Here is a 17301-nt window from a genome sequence, read left to right as displayed (position 1 = left end):
CCCCGAATGACGAGGGAACCGAAACCCTGCTCCACAGGCCATGGAGCTGAACTGCCCTTTCAGTAGTCCTGGAGACCTGTTGCTCACAAGTCGTCACTTCCAGCCAAGCACTCAGCCGGTTGGTTGAGAGACTCTTGATTTCTAAAAGGTTGCCATGCCTCCACACTCCTCAGGACTAGGATCGGGCACTCTGGGTCTGGCCTCACAGCCTGTTTATTTCTCAGATATCACTTTACGTCACTCTGCTATATCTTATTCACCCTTCCTTTCACTATAGACTGATCTGAAGTTGAGGTTAAAAAATAGCTGGGCTACACAGCAGCAAAAAGAATAAGAGTGAAACCTCCTGTGCTCCTGCCAAAGACGTTTAGCACTACTTGTGGCTTATTTGCAGTACAGTAACTAGAGTGATGGAGTGCATTTTTGCTCTACTATTGTTTGCACATTGAGCCTCAGCAGTAACATGAGGTGTTATCACATTTTGTATATCTCTCCACCAGGGGGAGCCCTACCAGGCAGGAGTCAGCCAACAGTAGATACGCTGTCAGTGCCTCCTATTTCCCCCAACTGGTATTACTTCATGGCTGGTGGAGGCGCCATCCTGTTCCTGGTCATTGCCGTTGTCATGGCCATTGGCTGTCGCCGCCTGACGGCCAAGAGGAACCGACCCACCATGGCCTACTACAGCCCCCACAATGCTCACTACCCAAATGGGGCTATGCCCAGGTCAGGGGCAGGTTCTAAGTTGACTGTTTGGGTAGAAAAGGGGGATGGAAACTCCTACTGGTGAGCACGAAGGAACTTGGATCGAATGTGAAAGACTTTGGGCTACACTGCAGAGAGAAGCCCAGTCTGAATAGCAGGAAAGACTGAGTAGGTTTAAGGGACACCTGAAACAAAAACTATAAAAAAAAAACAACAACATTTTTGGTATCTTCTCGCTACCAACTTATTATGCATTTGGAACTATCCAAACAAGAGAGAAGTGGAACCAGCATCTCAGCCTTCTAGTCTGAGTTGATTTTCTTTCACGCATTTCTGTGCTCTTTCACTTGCTGAACACTGTGGGACATTGTGAGCTGCCGTCTGGCTGAGTTCACCGCTGACTGTATTGCCGTCTAATATGAGAGTCCCAGCATGAGTGCTCTCTGATTGGGCTTATGCCCAACCTCGCAATTGACACCTTGGTGGAAGCTCTTCAGCTGCCCAACCATCAGAGGTCTGCTGATGACTACATGCAACCCAACAACCTTAATTGCTGATCTGAGACTGGCTTTCATGCTTTGTGAATCTTGTCTTTGGATGAGGAGACACCTCCTCAACAGGTCTCAGGCCAAGGTTAGATTTCCACAGCAGAGGATGGGGAGGATCTAGAGATCAGGACTGAGAAGACATCAGTGATGTAAACATTGCTGTATAACTGTACTTTCATCCAGTGTGGTTTATAAAAAGAGAGACTGAATCTTGGGTAAGATCACAGTTGTCAAACCATGTTTGCACTATAAACAGATCCTGATATTATTATTTCCCTCTTTACTATCTAACCAAACAAGGGAACGGACCATTTTAAAGTGTGTACCAATGCTTGCGAAGACGACAGAACTTGATAGAGTAGTGTGTGTTTGAAATTGACAATGTGTTTGAAAAATTAGCAGGCCTTGAGAACATGCCATGGCTTGTTGAATGTATGAAAGTAATTTAAAATTCAATCTCCTTATGAGCCCAGCAGGAGCTAAGTTTGATCCCAAGAACAAGAGTCTAGTAAAAAAGAAAACCACCTAAAACAACAACAGAACGTTACATTTAGCTTTTCTCTTTTTTAGTTTAGCGTCCCAAAGAGTTGAAGGGGGGCCCAAAAAGTGATGTTTTGGTAATGAAACCTTCACCCTCCTCTTGCCTTTGTTCTAGTTTTTACTTGCTTTTTGCCATGGAAATCCTCAGAAAAAAATTGCATGGACACCGCTCTGTGGTGAGCTGGAGGCGTGGAGTCACACCTTATTACCACCAAGATGGCTGTTGGCATTCGGGCTCTGAAAGCAAGCCACATAAACAAAGGCAGCAGCTTTCTCATTGCCACCTCGTCCTAATAAGGTCCGAGAAAGCAGTGGCAGCAGCACGCAAACAAGCTCTCTGAGCTCCTGACAGCTGGTAGCCATTTCCCTGCGCTTCAGTGTTTGGGTCTTTCCAGATCAGTGGAGGGAGCATTACGCCTCCATGAGTTCTGTTGAGTTCCGTTAGTGGGGACAGGTAACAAATACACACAATGGCTGGTTGTCTCAACTCCATTTTGTCGTTATATGTACTTATGGTATCAGAAAATTAGTGGCACTGTTGTTTCCTTCATAATGAACACTAGATATAGATGTATAGAAAAATCTGATGCAAAATGAGTCGTTTAAGGTTCCACCTGTTTGCTGTTGCTATAGAAACAGATTTAGGGCTGTTATGAGGGGAAGGATGGAAGAATGGAGGTATAAAGAGGGAGCATGAGAGAGAAACCTTTGGCTCTTTGAGGTCTTTTTAGTGACATGTCCAGCTGTCCAGGTGGTAAGAGATGTTTTGGCACTGGTTTGCAGTGTGCTTTTAAATCACCCTCTCTCTCTCTCTCTCTCTCTCTCTCTCTCTCTCTCTCTCTCTCTCTCTCTCTCATACAACCTCCTCTCACCACGCATTCTTTCCAAGCTCTTAATAAGTCTAATTAGTTAATGGACCAGATAGCATTTATTAAGGCTGCTGGAAGCACTCTCCCTCCATTGTGCCGGGCTCACGCCTTCCCTGGAGGCCGCTTTAATGAACTAAAGCTTTCTCCAGAGACCCATAGCCACGTATTATGGCCACAAAGGCATGTTGCCAAGCTGGCCATCTTTTCTCCCCCTGCAATCCCCTGATGCCCTCAAAAAGAAAAGTTTTTGAAGAAGAGAAGCTAAATGCAGGCACACACCTTTACACTGACGTCCCTGCCTTATTTGGTTTAGGGGGCAGCCTCAATAGACCCCAGTTCAAATGCAAAAACAGAACAAAAGCATTAAAAGGAGAAAATGACACCCAATGATAGTTGAGCACCACACAGCTTGCAGTGTCGTTGGCTCCGATAGTAAGATATTTGAACTAGACTCATGGTTAAGATGATGGTGGTGTTGGTTTTAATGATGATGATGATCATGATAGTGATGATGATGGTGATGCACTTTCCTGTATGAATGTACCTTATAACTGTGGCCACGCTATACCTCAACCTTAAAATTAGCGTGTTGTTTAAAAAGCAAATGTGAAAAAAATATTTTTGCTTGATGAATTGGAAATGTCCTTTTAAAACATGATAATAAAATATTATTTTTCTAAGCAGTGGTTGTTTTGGGGTTTTTTTGTTTTTTTTGATAATACATATTGAGACTGTGTGTGTTTGTGTCCGTGTGTGTGTGTGTGTGTGTTCACACGCGAGAGGCTTAGAGAGCATATATTAATTACACATGCTCAATTTTAGTAACCTTTAATTATTTTATTACTCTGTAGCAAAACCTAATTTCAGAATAATACTGATATGGCTTTTATGCACTGGACATTTCTTTATTTCGATCAATCGTCTCTCCCTCCACAGTTAAGAAAATGGACCCGAGAGGTAGCCGTCTCTTCAACAGCAGGGACCAGACAGATGCAGGTACGTTTGTTCCACCTCCACTAGCAGCTATATTCTACAGTTACTGCCAGCTATGTTGTGTTTTGGTGCATTTTCCCTTGTTACAGATATTCAGTGCTACCTACGTGCAGGCACCACACACACACACACACACACACACACACACACACACACACACACACACACACACACACACACACACACGCACACTCAAAGACACACACAGTGCACGTGTGTTGTCCCTTGTTGGACCTTTACTCAGACTCGCTCTTCATCGATCCCCCATCACCCAGTGGGATTCCATCGTGCCCATACACATTCTTTTGTTTCGCATCCTAAAAAGACATAAAACGGGACAAGTTAATTGCGGACCCAGAATCTGTTCATCTTTACACATTGTCAGCTCCTTCCTGTCTCTCTCTCCATGACCGTCTTCCTATCAGTGTTGCCAATCTCCCATTTTTCTCCCCCGCTGTGTTGAAACATAATTAAGGCTATCCTCAGTCCCCTTCCACTGACTCCAAGGTGTCAATCAGCCGAGAGTCGGTTGTTGGTGCCAATGGGTCAAAAAAGAAAATGAAAAGAAAACACAGCAGTTTTATGTGAGTTGGTGAAGCAACAGTTAACAGGCAGCCTAATTAAGAAGCTAATGCCTCCAATGAATAGGTGTGGGCTCATTAATCAAATATACATATATTACCTCGTGCCAGACAAGGCTTTTAGCAATGTCACCGGCTAAGCTACAATGTTCTAAAATTAGAAATAAGCAAATTAATTTTGAAAGCCTCATGCCAAATGCAAGTTCAATCATGTAGGGATTAGAAGACTGTAGGACAAGGCTCAGTGTCATTTATGTGATTGCCTGTCACAACAAAAAGACACAAAACCCTACACAAGAACAAAGGCAATACATATATACAATAAAAAATAAATGTGATGTAGAACTAGCATATATATATATATATATTTCACAGTATAATAAACAGCTCATATGTAACATACATGACGTGCATACATGCAAGTTGTAAATTGCACATATATGAAAAATATGTTCCAAATATGTAAATAAAAATGCCATAATAATATAAAAACATTTTGAAACATATTGATTATATAAGGCTTTTAAAGACATACAGTCCTGCATATGGGCAGAGAGGGTTATGTGAGCATGGCGTTCTTTTAATCTCGTCCCTGGTCTTCCCTGGTCTAGGACTTCAGCTCCCAGATTGGAGCACGACGGCATCGCCTTCGTCTCCGGCAGCAACCCGGGCAGCGGACAAAGGCAGCACATGGCTTTCCACGCTGGACCCCATCCTGCTCACCATCATCGTAATGAGCTCTCTTGGTGTGCTGCTGGGTGCCGTGTGTGCCGGCCTGCTGCTCTACTGCACATGCTCGTACGGAGGCCTGACAGCACGGTCCTCCACCGCCCTAGAGAGCTACAACTTCGAGCTGTACGATGGCCTCAAGCACAAGGTCAAGCTCAACCAGCAGCGCTGCTGCTCTGAGGCCTAAGCAGTGGGAGGGGGGCGGGGCCCTGACTAGGGGCGTCGCTCATGACATCCCCTCCCCCTCCCTCCGCATCCTCCCCCCCCACTGAGTTCTACGTTGGGAGAGAAAAAACAGTGGAACGGCCCCCCAGGTCCAGCGTTCCAACGAGAGTGCGGCTTCATCTTGCGACATGCATGTCATGCTTTCAGGCACGGAAATGGAACTGGCTTGGCAATCACTGCTGGCTCCAAACTGGCTCCACCCCACTCAGATCCGATCAGCGCTCACCTGGACGATACTTGCTCATCGTGTCGAGCCAAAGACGAATTACTGGAGGCCGCTTGAATGGGGGACGGGGGGGGGTTCTTGGCTTAGCCTTGAAAAAGATATCAATACATATCAGTGTTCTGCCTATTCCAAATCCAGGAATGTACATCTAGATAAAGCTTAGAGTTTTTAAAATAGGAGATCTATGGTAGAACTGTGTGGCCAGACTTTGAAATACCTTCATCTTCCACAAATGATGAAGTTGTGATATGTGGCTTGTGACTGGTCACGCTTTGGTGAGATTTTTTCCCCCGCCTTTTTAATTATTTTTAAGGCCCTGGCATGTGATGCCTTAATGCTGATTAATCCTTCTCTTCATTGAGGACATTGGACATTGGTGGCCCAGGGTGATAGAATCCTCACTCACTTCTTGTTTAGTTCTGTGATCCTGTCTTGCATTTCACTCCGATTTTAAATGTGGAATAGGATCATGAGAAAGACAAGTAGTCTTATTCTGATTAAGGTAAGCCCAGTAGAGTTTGATAGGTTTAGTTCGAGACCTCGTGATTATGGCTGTTTGTGTTAGGAAAATGGAGGACCACATTGTTCTTGTTTAAAACAACTTGGAGTTTTGGCAGTGCAACCTATGGATTGCAGGAAATGGGATACAGACTGCTAAACTAAGGGGTTTTATTGTGTAATAGATTCAGTCATGCAAGCAGCAATTAATTGATGTAAAGAGACCTGAATGGTGACTATTCTAAATTGTGAGTGGCACTGGGTAGTAAAACACAAAAAAGAGCCACTAAAAATAATAATAGGCCTTAAGTGATGGTCCTAACACACGGCCACGAGGAACACCTACAAGGAGAACCACAGAGGCGTTGAATGATCAAGGCCAAATGGACAGCATCTATTAGTTCTTTTCCCTGCCTCACCCCATTTTTTCTCCTCTCTTAAACCTGTTCTCTTTTTATCACAGCAAGGCTGAAGGTTAACAGGAGACAGGATTAGTCACGAAGCGCGTTGGGCCTTGGCTCAGCCCCTTGACTGTTTTAAAGGCCATTCTGAAAGTGGGATAGGAGACAGAATAAAGCAAACATAGTAAATCTTTTTCTGAGTCCCTCAGATGGATCTCATCTGATGAGCACGGCAATGGGCACGCACGTTAACAATGGCATGGACATGCAACATTCCCTCTGTGCACGTTAAATTATGGGATTTTTGGGAGTCCTCATTCGTTAGCATGTCTGGCCTATATCATTCTGGGAGTTGAAACCAACTCCAACACCCATGCACTCTGCTAGAGGCCACTGGACCGGGGACTTTTCCAAGTGCCTTTGAGCTGCACTGCTCCAGCCTCTGCTCTGTCGCTTAAAACATTGTCCCAGAGCTTATCGTCTGTGTCAAAAGTCTCGATAAAGACTCGAGAAATCACACCACTGGTTAGACAGTGAGTCAGAAATGTGCTTTTTATGATGTTGAATATTGTTATTATGATTATTTAATAAAGGATTGATAAATATCAAGCACTGGGCTGCTTCTCTGCAGTGTTCTATAACTGCAATTGTGATTGATGTTTGACCAAAAGTTTAGGGTTTATAAGGGGAGGGTGTTATGACATTGTTAAGTGCACTGACTGGAATACTTTTTCATTATGTCCTCAGTTTTGTGTCTCTGCACAAAAAACACAAATAGCAGTGTTGTCTCAAGTGTGGATTTAGTTTCAACTGGCTACAAAGGGAAAAAAAATTGGCATCTACCTATAAAAATAAATCTATAAACTATTACACACACACACACACACACACACACTCACACTTGCTCCCACACAACAGCATCAGCTACAGGCTCTCATCTCCCCATGGGCTCCCATTAGCCAGGACCTTCAGTCGCCTTCATTTATAAGCTCCACAGCATCAAAGCTTTGAAGTGCCTCACTGTTCCAGCCCCCCACCCCCTCTCCCAAAGTCTCCTTCATCCCTCCATCTCACCCAGCAGCCCAACCTCCCCCCTTTTAACTGTTTCATTACAGTCATGCTTTGGCCAGTACTCTGAAATGCCAGTTTCTTCAGCCACCATTGCCATTTTGTGAGGAGCTGATAGGTTTTCTGAATACTAATGAGACGAACCAATAACACTAACCTCACAGACAGCAGGTAATCCACAAGGGCATTGAGAGGCATTTAAAAAATAACTTGCAGGCTAATGCAGTAGTAAACAGGTGCAACTACAGTAGAAAAAGAATACAACGTCCTCCTCAGGTATTTATTCCAAAAGTTTTTTAGATTTTTAATATGTATTTTGTTGACTTGGTTACTGCAATTGCTGCTTTGGAGCACCACCTTATGGATCATCTTATGGCTAAAGCTTAAAACAAAGGAGTTGATATTGTGCACGTCTTTACCTGATTGTAGACAAGTGACTCACAAAATTCCTTATGCAGCCTCAAGCCCGAGGACCTGGACATGTCTCTTTGATCGATGGGTTAGCAGCAGAGAACCAGGAAATTGCCCAGAGGAGCCAAGCTGTCGGGCTCCATTTTTCCCAACCAAACTGTTTAGACCTTTTTTGCGTAAACGTTGTTTTATCCCTCGCCGCCTGATTAAAATTTAGTCCTCCACTGGGGCCCACCGTGCTAGAGATCAGAGAATTCTCATTCCCGACCCCCCACACCCTTGTAACTGGGACTCTCCATCAAACCCGGACCCTGCTTTCCAAACGCCGATAGGCCTGTTGGCATTCGAAGAGGGCACGTTCGACAGTCGGGTCAGGAAATGCCAAGAAGACATGGTTAATTTATCTTTACTATGAAGTGTGAATCCTGCAGCTCATGTAATTCATTGAGTGAAGCACGCCACTCCTGTTCTGGGTTGTTTTCGATGACTTAAGTATTTCCTTGTGGAGGTGGGTGCTCTGGGGCCAGCTGCAGTAGGCTCTTAGTTACTTCCGTTCTTCTTCCTTTTCATTATAAACATACAGAATCACTTTTGCTGTTTAAACTCCCAACTGATTTGCACATGTCTGGATACTATCACAATGCAGATCTCGCCATAAGTTAAACATTCTGCATGCACTGGTTTCACAGATAAGGCAAACCTTTGATGTTGTGTTCTGTGGTCATTAGTGTATTATTTTTCTACATGTATACAAATACAAGCTACTAAAGCTTAATAACATGTGCCCCTAACTTAGGATAGAAAAGTTAGTTTATTTGATTATATTCTCTTTCTGAATGAGACAACTCTCAGGAGTTTGTGACACAATGAAGTTTCTAAGGTGCTGTATCTACACTATATGAACTGGCAAGGTTGCCTATAGGCATGTGAAGTCATAATTACTTCTGTCTGCACCCCCTGGGGAATATCCCTGAAGCACAGGTCGGATGGAATCAACTGAAATAGGACCAGACATTCGCCCTTGGTGAACACCCCACGGTATGCACCTGTGAATTCAACAAAGCATGTTGCACTAACCACAGTCATCTTTCACCCAGCACCCAAGATTCCCTAACTACCAAAGATACGAACATTCGCTCAATAATTCATGCGACCATGCTGACCTTACCTACCGAATACAGATACATACATACTCAATAATTCATACGAGCAGGCGCTTATGTTCACTTGTGTTATAATAAAAGTGCAGACACCCTAAAAATGCACATGGACCTCCCTTCACTGTTTTTTGGAGCTGTCCCTGGCCTGCTCAGTAGTCTCTGGGAAGCCGTCCCGGAGCAGCAGTCTTGCCTCGCTGCGCTTCCACAGGGTTCAAAGCCGTTATCTGGGTCAACGGAGGGGCAGGGGGGGGTGGGGGTGCACCGGGGGTCCCTGTTCCCGATTGATACTGGTGGTGGCAGCTGTCGCCACTTAAGGCAGCAGCAGCTCATCCCAGCCACTGTTTGTTTCCTACATTATTGTTATCAAAATGGAAATGTTAGGGATGTAGGGCACAAGCAAGGTCCAACGACAAGAACTAGTTGTGAGGTGAATATGGAAAAGAGAGAAAACAGGATAATATTTTGAGTAAATGTCAAGTAAAAGGTTGGATTTTGTGATAAAAAAGTAAATATACCTATTTGTAAATAAAGTTAGTGCAGCACCTAGCTTATATATCTGAATTGAATTTATTGGTAATACTGGAAATGACGAGAGTATTCCTATGATTAGTCACTGTATAGAAGAGGAAATTCTATTAAATTCTACTAAATTCTAATAAATATGTGAATTTACACTATTGCATGGTAAACAATGAAATATTAGCTTTTCATACTTGGCTGGCTACCAAACATTTTGTCAGGTTCCTGGAACTTTGTGAGCTTAGCAGGTTCATGACTGCCAAACAGGTTGTGAAAGAGTATCTGCTATGTATGTCACAGTCCTGAAAACTGATGTGTGGCTTGAAGGAAGAGAAAAAGAGAGAGAGAAAGACCTTGAAAAACCACAGGAGTGAGCTTGGATTTATGATAGTGCCCAGCTGTTGCATTCTGAAGTTTAGTAACACTATCAAGGCACCAAAATACCAGCGCCATTTAGACTTCACTGAAATCACAAACATACATAGAGAAGCATAAAGGATCTTCTTATCATTATACCAACTTAAAAGTAGCAGATTCATTTCCTACTATTTCAAACATCATTAAGCAATTAAATTATTATTCAAATCTCCATCTGGCTGTCTTTTAATTTAGTTACTGAACATTTCCCAGTACTTCTTTGTCCATTTCTCACTTCTGTCTCTCTAAAATATCAATGATTTTGAAACCTAGTTTTACCAGAAACAGCAATAAGGCCATTTTTCCCCAAATATAACCACCAGTTGCTCGTTCTCCCAGTCAGAACAAAAGCAATCCAATCGTTAGGAGAGGAAATGTTCCGACTATCTTTGCATAATCCAGAACCTCCAAGGTTTCTTCCCCACACTCCCTACATGCCCCCCCGCCCCCATACCCCTGCCTCCAATCCCGCCCCGCCACACATACACCCCTGGGTGCATGTCCCCCCAGCATAAAAATCAGCAGGCAGATGATGAAGGTAAGCAAATGCCATGAGGCAGACATCCGGAGCCAAAGTGAGGGCCGCTGGAATTCCCGGGAGCTGAAGCCTCCACTCTTGAAACGAAGATGCAGATGCATGCATGCGTGCGTCGGGCGCACTCTCCCACGCAGTCATGTGCATGTGCACACATGCTGCTTTGGAATCAGTGTGTGCTTTTCACATTTTCCCACGTTTTGGCTTTGTGTATTAAAAATGCTGAATACTCGGTACAGGTGTACTGGCTGATAAGTGAGAAAACCCGGACCATCTGGTAGGTCTCAAGGACTGGGTAGAATCCAGTGAAGCTACAGAAAATATAGATGTAATGGGCTTATGACTTTACTGGAACAGACAGTATACATACAGTGCAGGAGGCAACCTGTTTCAAAATTACAAGAGCTGATACTGGCATCATGGGCTTTATAAATCCAAAAGACAGTGCAAAGGTACACAAGAAAAAAAAACAAAAAACCAAAACCACTATTTAGGATCCCTACCATGCATGCAACATCTGTGCAGTATAGGGGAAAAAAATGAAGCCGCTTTCCCTATGTCAGTGGACATATTTTGGCGTCTGACAAAATGGGGTTCCCTTTGGAGAATAGTCCTTGCCCAAGGAAACAATTTAGAAGACAAACAAGTCTTACATAAGAATTTCCCCTCACTCCTTGAAGCCCACCACACTTGTGTCCACGCAAACATGGACAGGGCAAACTATTCAGCACAGAAATACATGCGGTGGCCATCTAACGACAATAAACAGCAAAATACGCTGTTTGTTTTCAGATCAAATGAAGGCGTCACCATAGGCCAGACCTGGATCTTGTGGGACCAAACAAACAAACTTCCTTTCATTCTCTCCTTTGGTCGTAATGTCCTGTGAGGAATTCGGCAGTGGGTTGGGTTCAGTGGGTTTTTATTAGGCGCTTGCACCTGAGAGTACCTACTGTGTATGTTTGTGTGTGTGTGTGTGTGTGTGTGTGTGTGTGTGTGTGTGTGAGACCAAGCTGCCAAAACAAAGCACAACAGTAAGCTCTATGAAAAGAAGCAATGACATCCCTTGAAGAACCTGTAGCTCACCTGGTAGACCAAGCTACTAATAACCCAGAGGTTGTGGACTTGATTATGGATTGACACCAGATTAAAGTGTATCTACCCTCCTACTACTTTAAGTTGCTCTGCATAGGAGCAGCTGCCAAGTGCTGTAAATGTATACATTAATGCAAAGCAGATGGGCGATTTTCTTTGTTGTGGACATAATGCAGGAGCTCCTGCAGAAACCTCCAATTCTCCAGCCACCACCATTATCCCCCATCATCATGCTGGATGCTGAGTCACTCTCCACCAGAGAGCACAACAGAAGCAGAAGGGCTTCCGGGGTGGTGCCGGCATCACTCGGGATCTCGCTGCAGCTCGGAGCTCTCATCGGCAGTTGCCATGGAAACAGAGGCGGGTGGCATGGCCGTCACAGAGCTATTAAGCTGCCATAATCATTGTCTGGCATGTGGGATGGGCCATAAAGGGGGTGTGTGGTTTGTATTTTATTTATTTATTTATTTTTACTATATTCAAAAGATGGTAGACAGTAGCATTTATTCTGAGTTCAATTGCTCCTCAATCTCAGAAGAAAGAAAGACTGGGTGTTGAGAGATTAGCAAGGCGAAGAAAATGAGACAGAAAAACTGCAGAGGAAGACAGAAACTATGTCGGTCCATCAGACAGTGATGCCTGAATTACCCTAACCCAACCTTTGGACTTTCACCTGCCCACTTGCCTTAGTGGAATGAACGTGGCATGGTGATGTTATAATGCCTTTCAATATCAAGTCAAGTCACACTTATTTATGTACTGCTTTTTACAACACAAGTTGTCACAAAGCAGCTTTATAGGTGTATGGGTCCAGACCCCTAATGAGCAAGCCAGAGGCAACAGTGACGAGGGAAAACTCTCTGGGCGGAATTGAGGAAGAAATCTCGGATGACCAAGAGGGAACCCATCCTCCAGGGGTAACCCAGCTAGCAAATAGTGCATGCTTTATTACATTACGTTTACATGAACTAGAAAATTTGATCACTTTACTCCTATCTTAGCTAAATTACATTGCCTCCCAGTAAAATTCCATATTGATTATAAAATACTTCTAATGACTGAATAGTCTTGCCCCACAGTACCTTAGTGAACTCCTCGTGCATTATGACCCACCACATCTGCTTAGATCAAAAGATGCAGGCTCTTTATTAATACCAAGATTAAGAAAATCTACCACAGGGGGCAGAGCCTTTTTTTTTTTTTTTTTTTGCATTAAAGCGCCCACACTATGAAATAACCTTGCATGTGGTTCGTTCTGGCGCTTTCCTTTTAGCTGTGCTGCCATAGCTAGACCTGCCGGAGTCAGTCTTTGCAAATTATAGTTCCTTAATTTACACATCTTTGTACCTGGACATGCCTAATAATCTATTCTCGCTTTCTGCCGAGGTACACCTACTCCTGATGTCATAATATAATATTACTGAGCCTCAACCCGTCTCAGCTGCCATGTCTCCTCCCACCACCCTGATACCCACCTGCTGTTCCTCTTGACATTCTCCTGAAAGATGGGTTTCAGACACATGCACAACGTTGAAACCAGGCTGGGGCTTCAAGAAAACCAGACTTGATATTCATTGCTTATTTCTTAATTATTATCATTTTTCCTCTCTCACTACTTGTTCTACTCCTTATTGTTTATATCGTTATTATTATAGTGTATTATTGTCGGCCAGAGGAGGATGGGCCACCCTTTGAGTCTTGGTTCCTCTCAAGGTTTCTTCCTCATGCTCTAGGGAGTTTTTCTTTGCTACTGTTGCCCTTAGATTGCTCACTGGGGGCTTGGACTTGGACATGTGTAAAGCTGCTTTGTGACAATGGATGTTGTGAAAAAGCCCTATATAATTAAATTTGATTTTGATTTTGTTTAGTCCAAGTAACCACTTCAGAATAGGTGGTATAGATTGACTTGACTTCCAGCCATGCTTCCCCCTTAGGTGAACTGAGCTGGATGTTACGACATCTAACACGACGTGAGAGAAATAACACATGCTTGCTTGGGAGGTGATTGTCCACTAGGAAACTAACTATGAACAGACACACACTGCGCGTTGAACGCTGCATAGTCTGATAAAAGGAAGGCCTCTCTTTGGCCACTGGTACTGGCCGAGAAGTGGTGGTGATGCAGTGGGGGGGGGGGGGGGGGTCATGTTACCATTGCCATCTTTACTACAATATATTTAGTTTGAAGTCAAATTTTGTTGAAAAAGCTTCAAAATGCTTCATTAGCTTCAAATGAGTGATATGATAACTGTCCAACTGTCCAACAGTGTAATGATATATAGTAAGTGATTTAGCATAATGCTAGTTTTAAAGCATAATAAAGATTATAACTCATATGCCATAAATATAATATATACAGTATAATAACTCTTGGTGATCTGCAGAGGCTATTCTTTGTCTTTCTAATATTTATTTGTTTGTAAAATTTATGGTAGCATTCAATCTGCCATATTGCTGAAGTGATGAGTGCAGGAGGCAAATCTCTCTCTCTCTCACACTCACTCACTCACTCCCTCTCATTCTCTCGCTCTTGCTATCTCTCAAAATCTCTCATTCTCCCTCCCTCCCTCTGTCTCTCTTTCTTTCTCACTCTTTTACTCACTCTCTCTCACACCCTCTCATGCTTTCTCCTTCATCTTCTCTCCCTCTCTCCCTCTCTCCCTCTCCCTCCCTCTCTCTTACTCACTCACACTCCCTATCAAATCACTCTTTCACTCTCTTGCTCTCTCACTCTCCATCCCTCTTTTTCATTCCCTCGCTCACTCTCTCACACCCTCTCATCCTCTCTCACTCCCTCCCTCTCACACCCTTTCATCCTCTCTCACTCATTCACTCTCACTCTCTATCAAATCACTCTCTTTCACTCTCTGCAAGTTCCTTTCCTTCCCTCTTTCTGCTGGGCCGTGTTAATGGGCCTCCTCTCTCTGATGTTATCTTCACTCTCCTGTCCTATCAGTCCTGTCACTGATAAGCTTCGTGAGGATAGAGCGGTTCATTGACTCTGGTGCTGAGCTCATTGTGCACAGCAGGAAGAGCTTGACTACACAGAGATCCTATCCTACCCAGACCCCCACGCTTCTTTAACGATATCTGCATATTTCGCCTAGCTGTGGAGAAGCAGCTCTGAGCCGCCCCTGGAATGGAACGCTGTTTTAGCTTTATTTTCATAGTTTACCTTTAAGGTTTTATGGGTTCATGTTGAGAAGCATGGAGCGATGTTGAGAGATGCTCTGCAGAGCTCGGATGAGAGTAACAGTGAAAGCTTTGTGTCCACTGCCATCTTCTGGTAAGGTGAATTCCCTCCACAGCTATAAGGTGTGTGTGTGTGGGGTGGGGTGGGGGGGGGGGGGGGGGGTCAATTTGACTGAGTTAGGGTCAGAGGCCATAGTACAGGTTAAGAAAGAAGAAAAACATCACCATCCCAAGATGTACACAGGAGAGCTAAACATGTCCCACTTAAAATCAATCATATTCTGCCCAAATGTAACTGTAACTGTAGAGTTTCATTCCATGGAAGAAAAAGAATCTGATGGTCAATTACGTGGAGACTGTTCAGGACCGTTTATAAAACCTAAAACCTAGTGTGGGTTTCCCTTCAGTTTACTGGAGTTTAAGAAATATCCCATACAAATAATTTTCTCATTTTATCAAAGGTTACCTATAGCAGACTTCTATCATTGATTATTCATATTGATGCCTATTTGATCATAATTTATCAAACTTTGAATATTAATAGAATAACATAGAATGAAAAAATATATTTTATCTATGATTAGGATTGATAATTAATACTGTGTGTTTGCTTCATTAGTAATCGCATATTACAAGCTTTACAAAGTGAAGAAAACGAAACTGTATAAACCAAAAATAGAATAATAGTGACATCTGCTGGCACATTCATGTCAAAGCAAATTATCTTTGCGCAACCGTAAATGTGGTGCCTGAATCTCATTAAATACCCATGCCATTCTGGGAACTAATTTCTTAATATTTATTTCAGAACTACATATTTATTTAATCCTAAACTGGAAACTAGTAGTTGTTTATGGTTTCAAATTACATATACATAGCCATGTAAATAGTTTCTACCTAGATAAGTATAATTTGTGATAAAGGATACCAAGAAAGATGAAAAGCTCAGTAAATGAATTCATTTAGGATATTTTATTTGACATCCACAAGCTTTGCAGGTCTATAAAAGCTGGAGTATACGGCGCCTGCCACATTAACATTAATGTATTAAATGTAGTATATTTTCATTTATTTTGTGGCAATGATTTACAGAACCAATAAACCCTCATCCAGGTGATCATGAAACAATATAACCGGCTTACTTGCGAGAGTGCAGAATAATGTAATACCAGACGCACATTATGGACATAAACAAAACAACAAAAAAGTGCTGTGTCCGGTTGTGTTTTGTTAGCCAGCGCCCTCTGGAGCCTCTCAGGTAAAAAGACATCTGACCTGGCACCACAGCTTGCGTTTCTGGGGAATTATTTTATAACACATGGCGCAGTAGACAGACTGGAATGGTGCTGAAATTATGGCTATTATGTCCTCTCCACACCGAATCCTAATTGTGCTTTTAGGTCAGTTCTTGTCATTTGTTATAATTACTACCTACACTAATATCACTACCTACAATGCTAATTAGTGTTGTATTGACATTATCTATATTAGAATAGTGGGTTCTCATATGCTCATGGTGTTCCAATTTCATCTCCCTGTAACTATTTACAAATACAGAGTTTCATTTACATAATATTTATTTACATTCTTAATATTTATAGTCAGAGTTGTTTACTTGTTGTGATTTACTTACACACAGGATATAAGACCTCTGTCTCATGCTTCTCTGGAAGCCTTGTGTTGACTACCTAGACATCTTTAATCACAGTACACTGCGTTTAAGTAAGTGTGAAGGACTGGATATCATTCAAGTGCCTTAAAGTTGCTAGGGATCGTTCAAGTGCTCCTTGAAGAGGTGTGTCTTTAGTCTACATTTGAACACAGCAAGAGACTCAACTGTCCAGACAGGTAGTGGGTGTTCACTCCACCTAGGGTTCATTACATCTAGGGTTCACTACACCTAGGGTTTACTAAACCTAGGGTTGGCCCTCTTTGTGGATTATCCTGCTTGCCCAGGTTCTGTTCTCCGATACTTTTAATACTTTCATACTTTTAATGTTTAATTTCATCATACTATCAAATTCCCCCTTTCACATTATTTAAAAATAGAATTTAACAAGTTAAGGACTTCTGTAATTCTCATTCTCTCTCTCTCTCTCTCTCTCTCTCTCTCTCTCTCTCTCTCTCTCTCTCTCTCTCTCTCTCTCTCTCCAGTATGAATACCTGGATTAGTCTTCATGACATGTTTACATCATATTGCTTACTATTTATTACTTTTAAATTTTCTAACAGGACAAAAAAATGATAATTCAAGCAAAGCACCAAAAGTACAAGTGCAAGTGCCTCCTGAGAAATGTGCTGTCAATGGGGAATGAATGTTTACCTGTAAAAAAAAGAAAAAGAAAAAAAGAAGCACTGCAATTGGTGCCACAAGTTAAAGGAAGGAAAAAGTCTTAAGGGTGGCTCAACTTCTCTCAAACACATTACACTTATTCCACTCACTATGATCTGAACGGTCTGAAAGCTGTAATTGACTCTTTACAGCTATGAAACATATTCCGCGTACAGCCAAACACAGGGTTTCCAATTTTACAAATACCATGTCGCTTTTCCAGTCCTACCTGCATGTCCTATTTGTGGACTAGGAGT

At 42.7% G+C, this 17301-nt stretch overlaps 1 protein-coding gene across 2 annotated transcripts in view; it reads left to right on the top strand.

The window, feature by feature from the left end:
* nrp2a (neuropilin 2a) overlaps window positions 1-6924 on the top strand; it is a 58193-nt gene extending 51269 nt beyond the window's left edge. The window contains exons 16-17 of one of the 2 annotated variants that reach the window (XM_035534693.2): window positions 3599-3658; window positions 4848-6924. In XM_035534693.2, coding sequence (XP_035390586.1) covers window positions 3599-3658; window positions 4848-5152 — 365 coding nt within the window. In that variant the 3' untranslated portion in view covers window positions 5153-6924. Of the gene's footprint in view, window positions 1-500; window positions 2648-3598; window positions 3659-4847 lie in introns of those variants that run through there. The other variant, XM_035534694.2, reaches the window with a different exon arrangement.
* Window positions 6925-17301: the final 10377 nt, after the last annotated feature.

This window comes from Electrophorus electricus, chromosome 18 (genome assembly GCF_041902795.1).
Source record: "Electrophorus electricus isolate QZ-2024a chromosome 18, ASM4190279v1, whole genome shotgun sequence".
NCBI classification, from domain to species: Eukaryota; Metazoa; Chordata; class Actinopteri; order Gymnotiformes; family Gymnotidae; genus Electrophorus; species Electrophorus electricus.
This window is presented reverse-complemented; position numbering and strand designations above follow the sequence as displayed.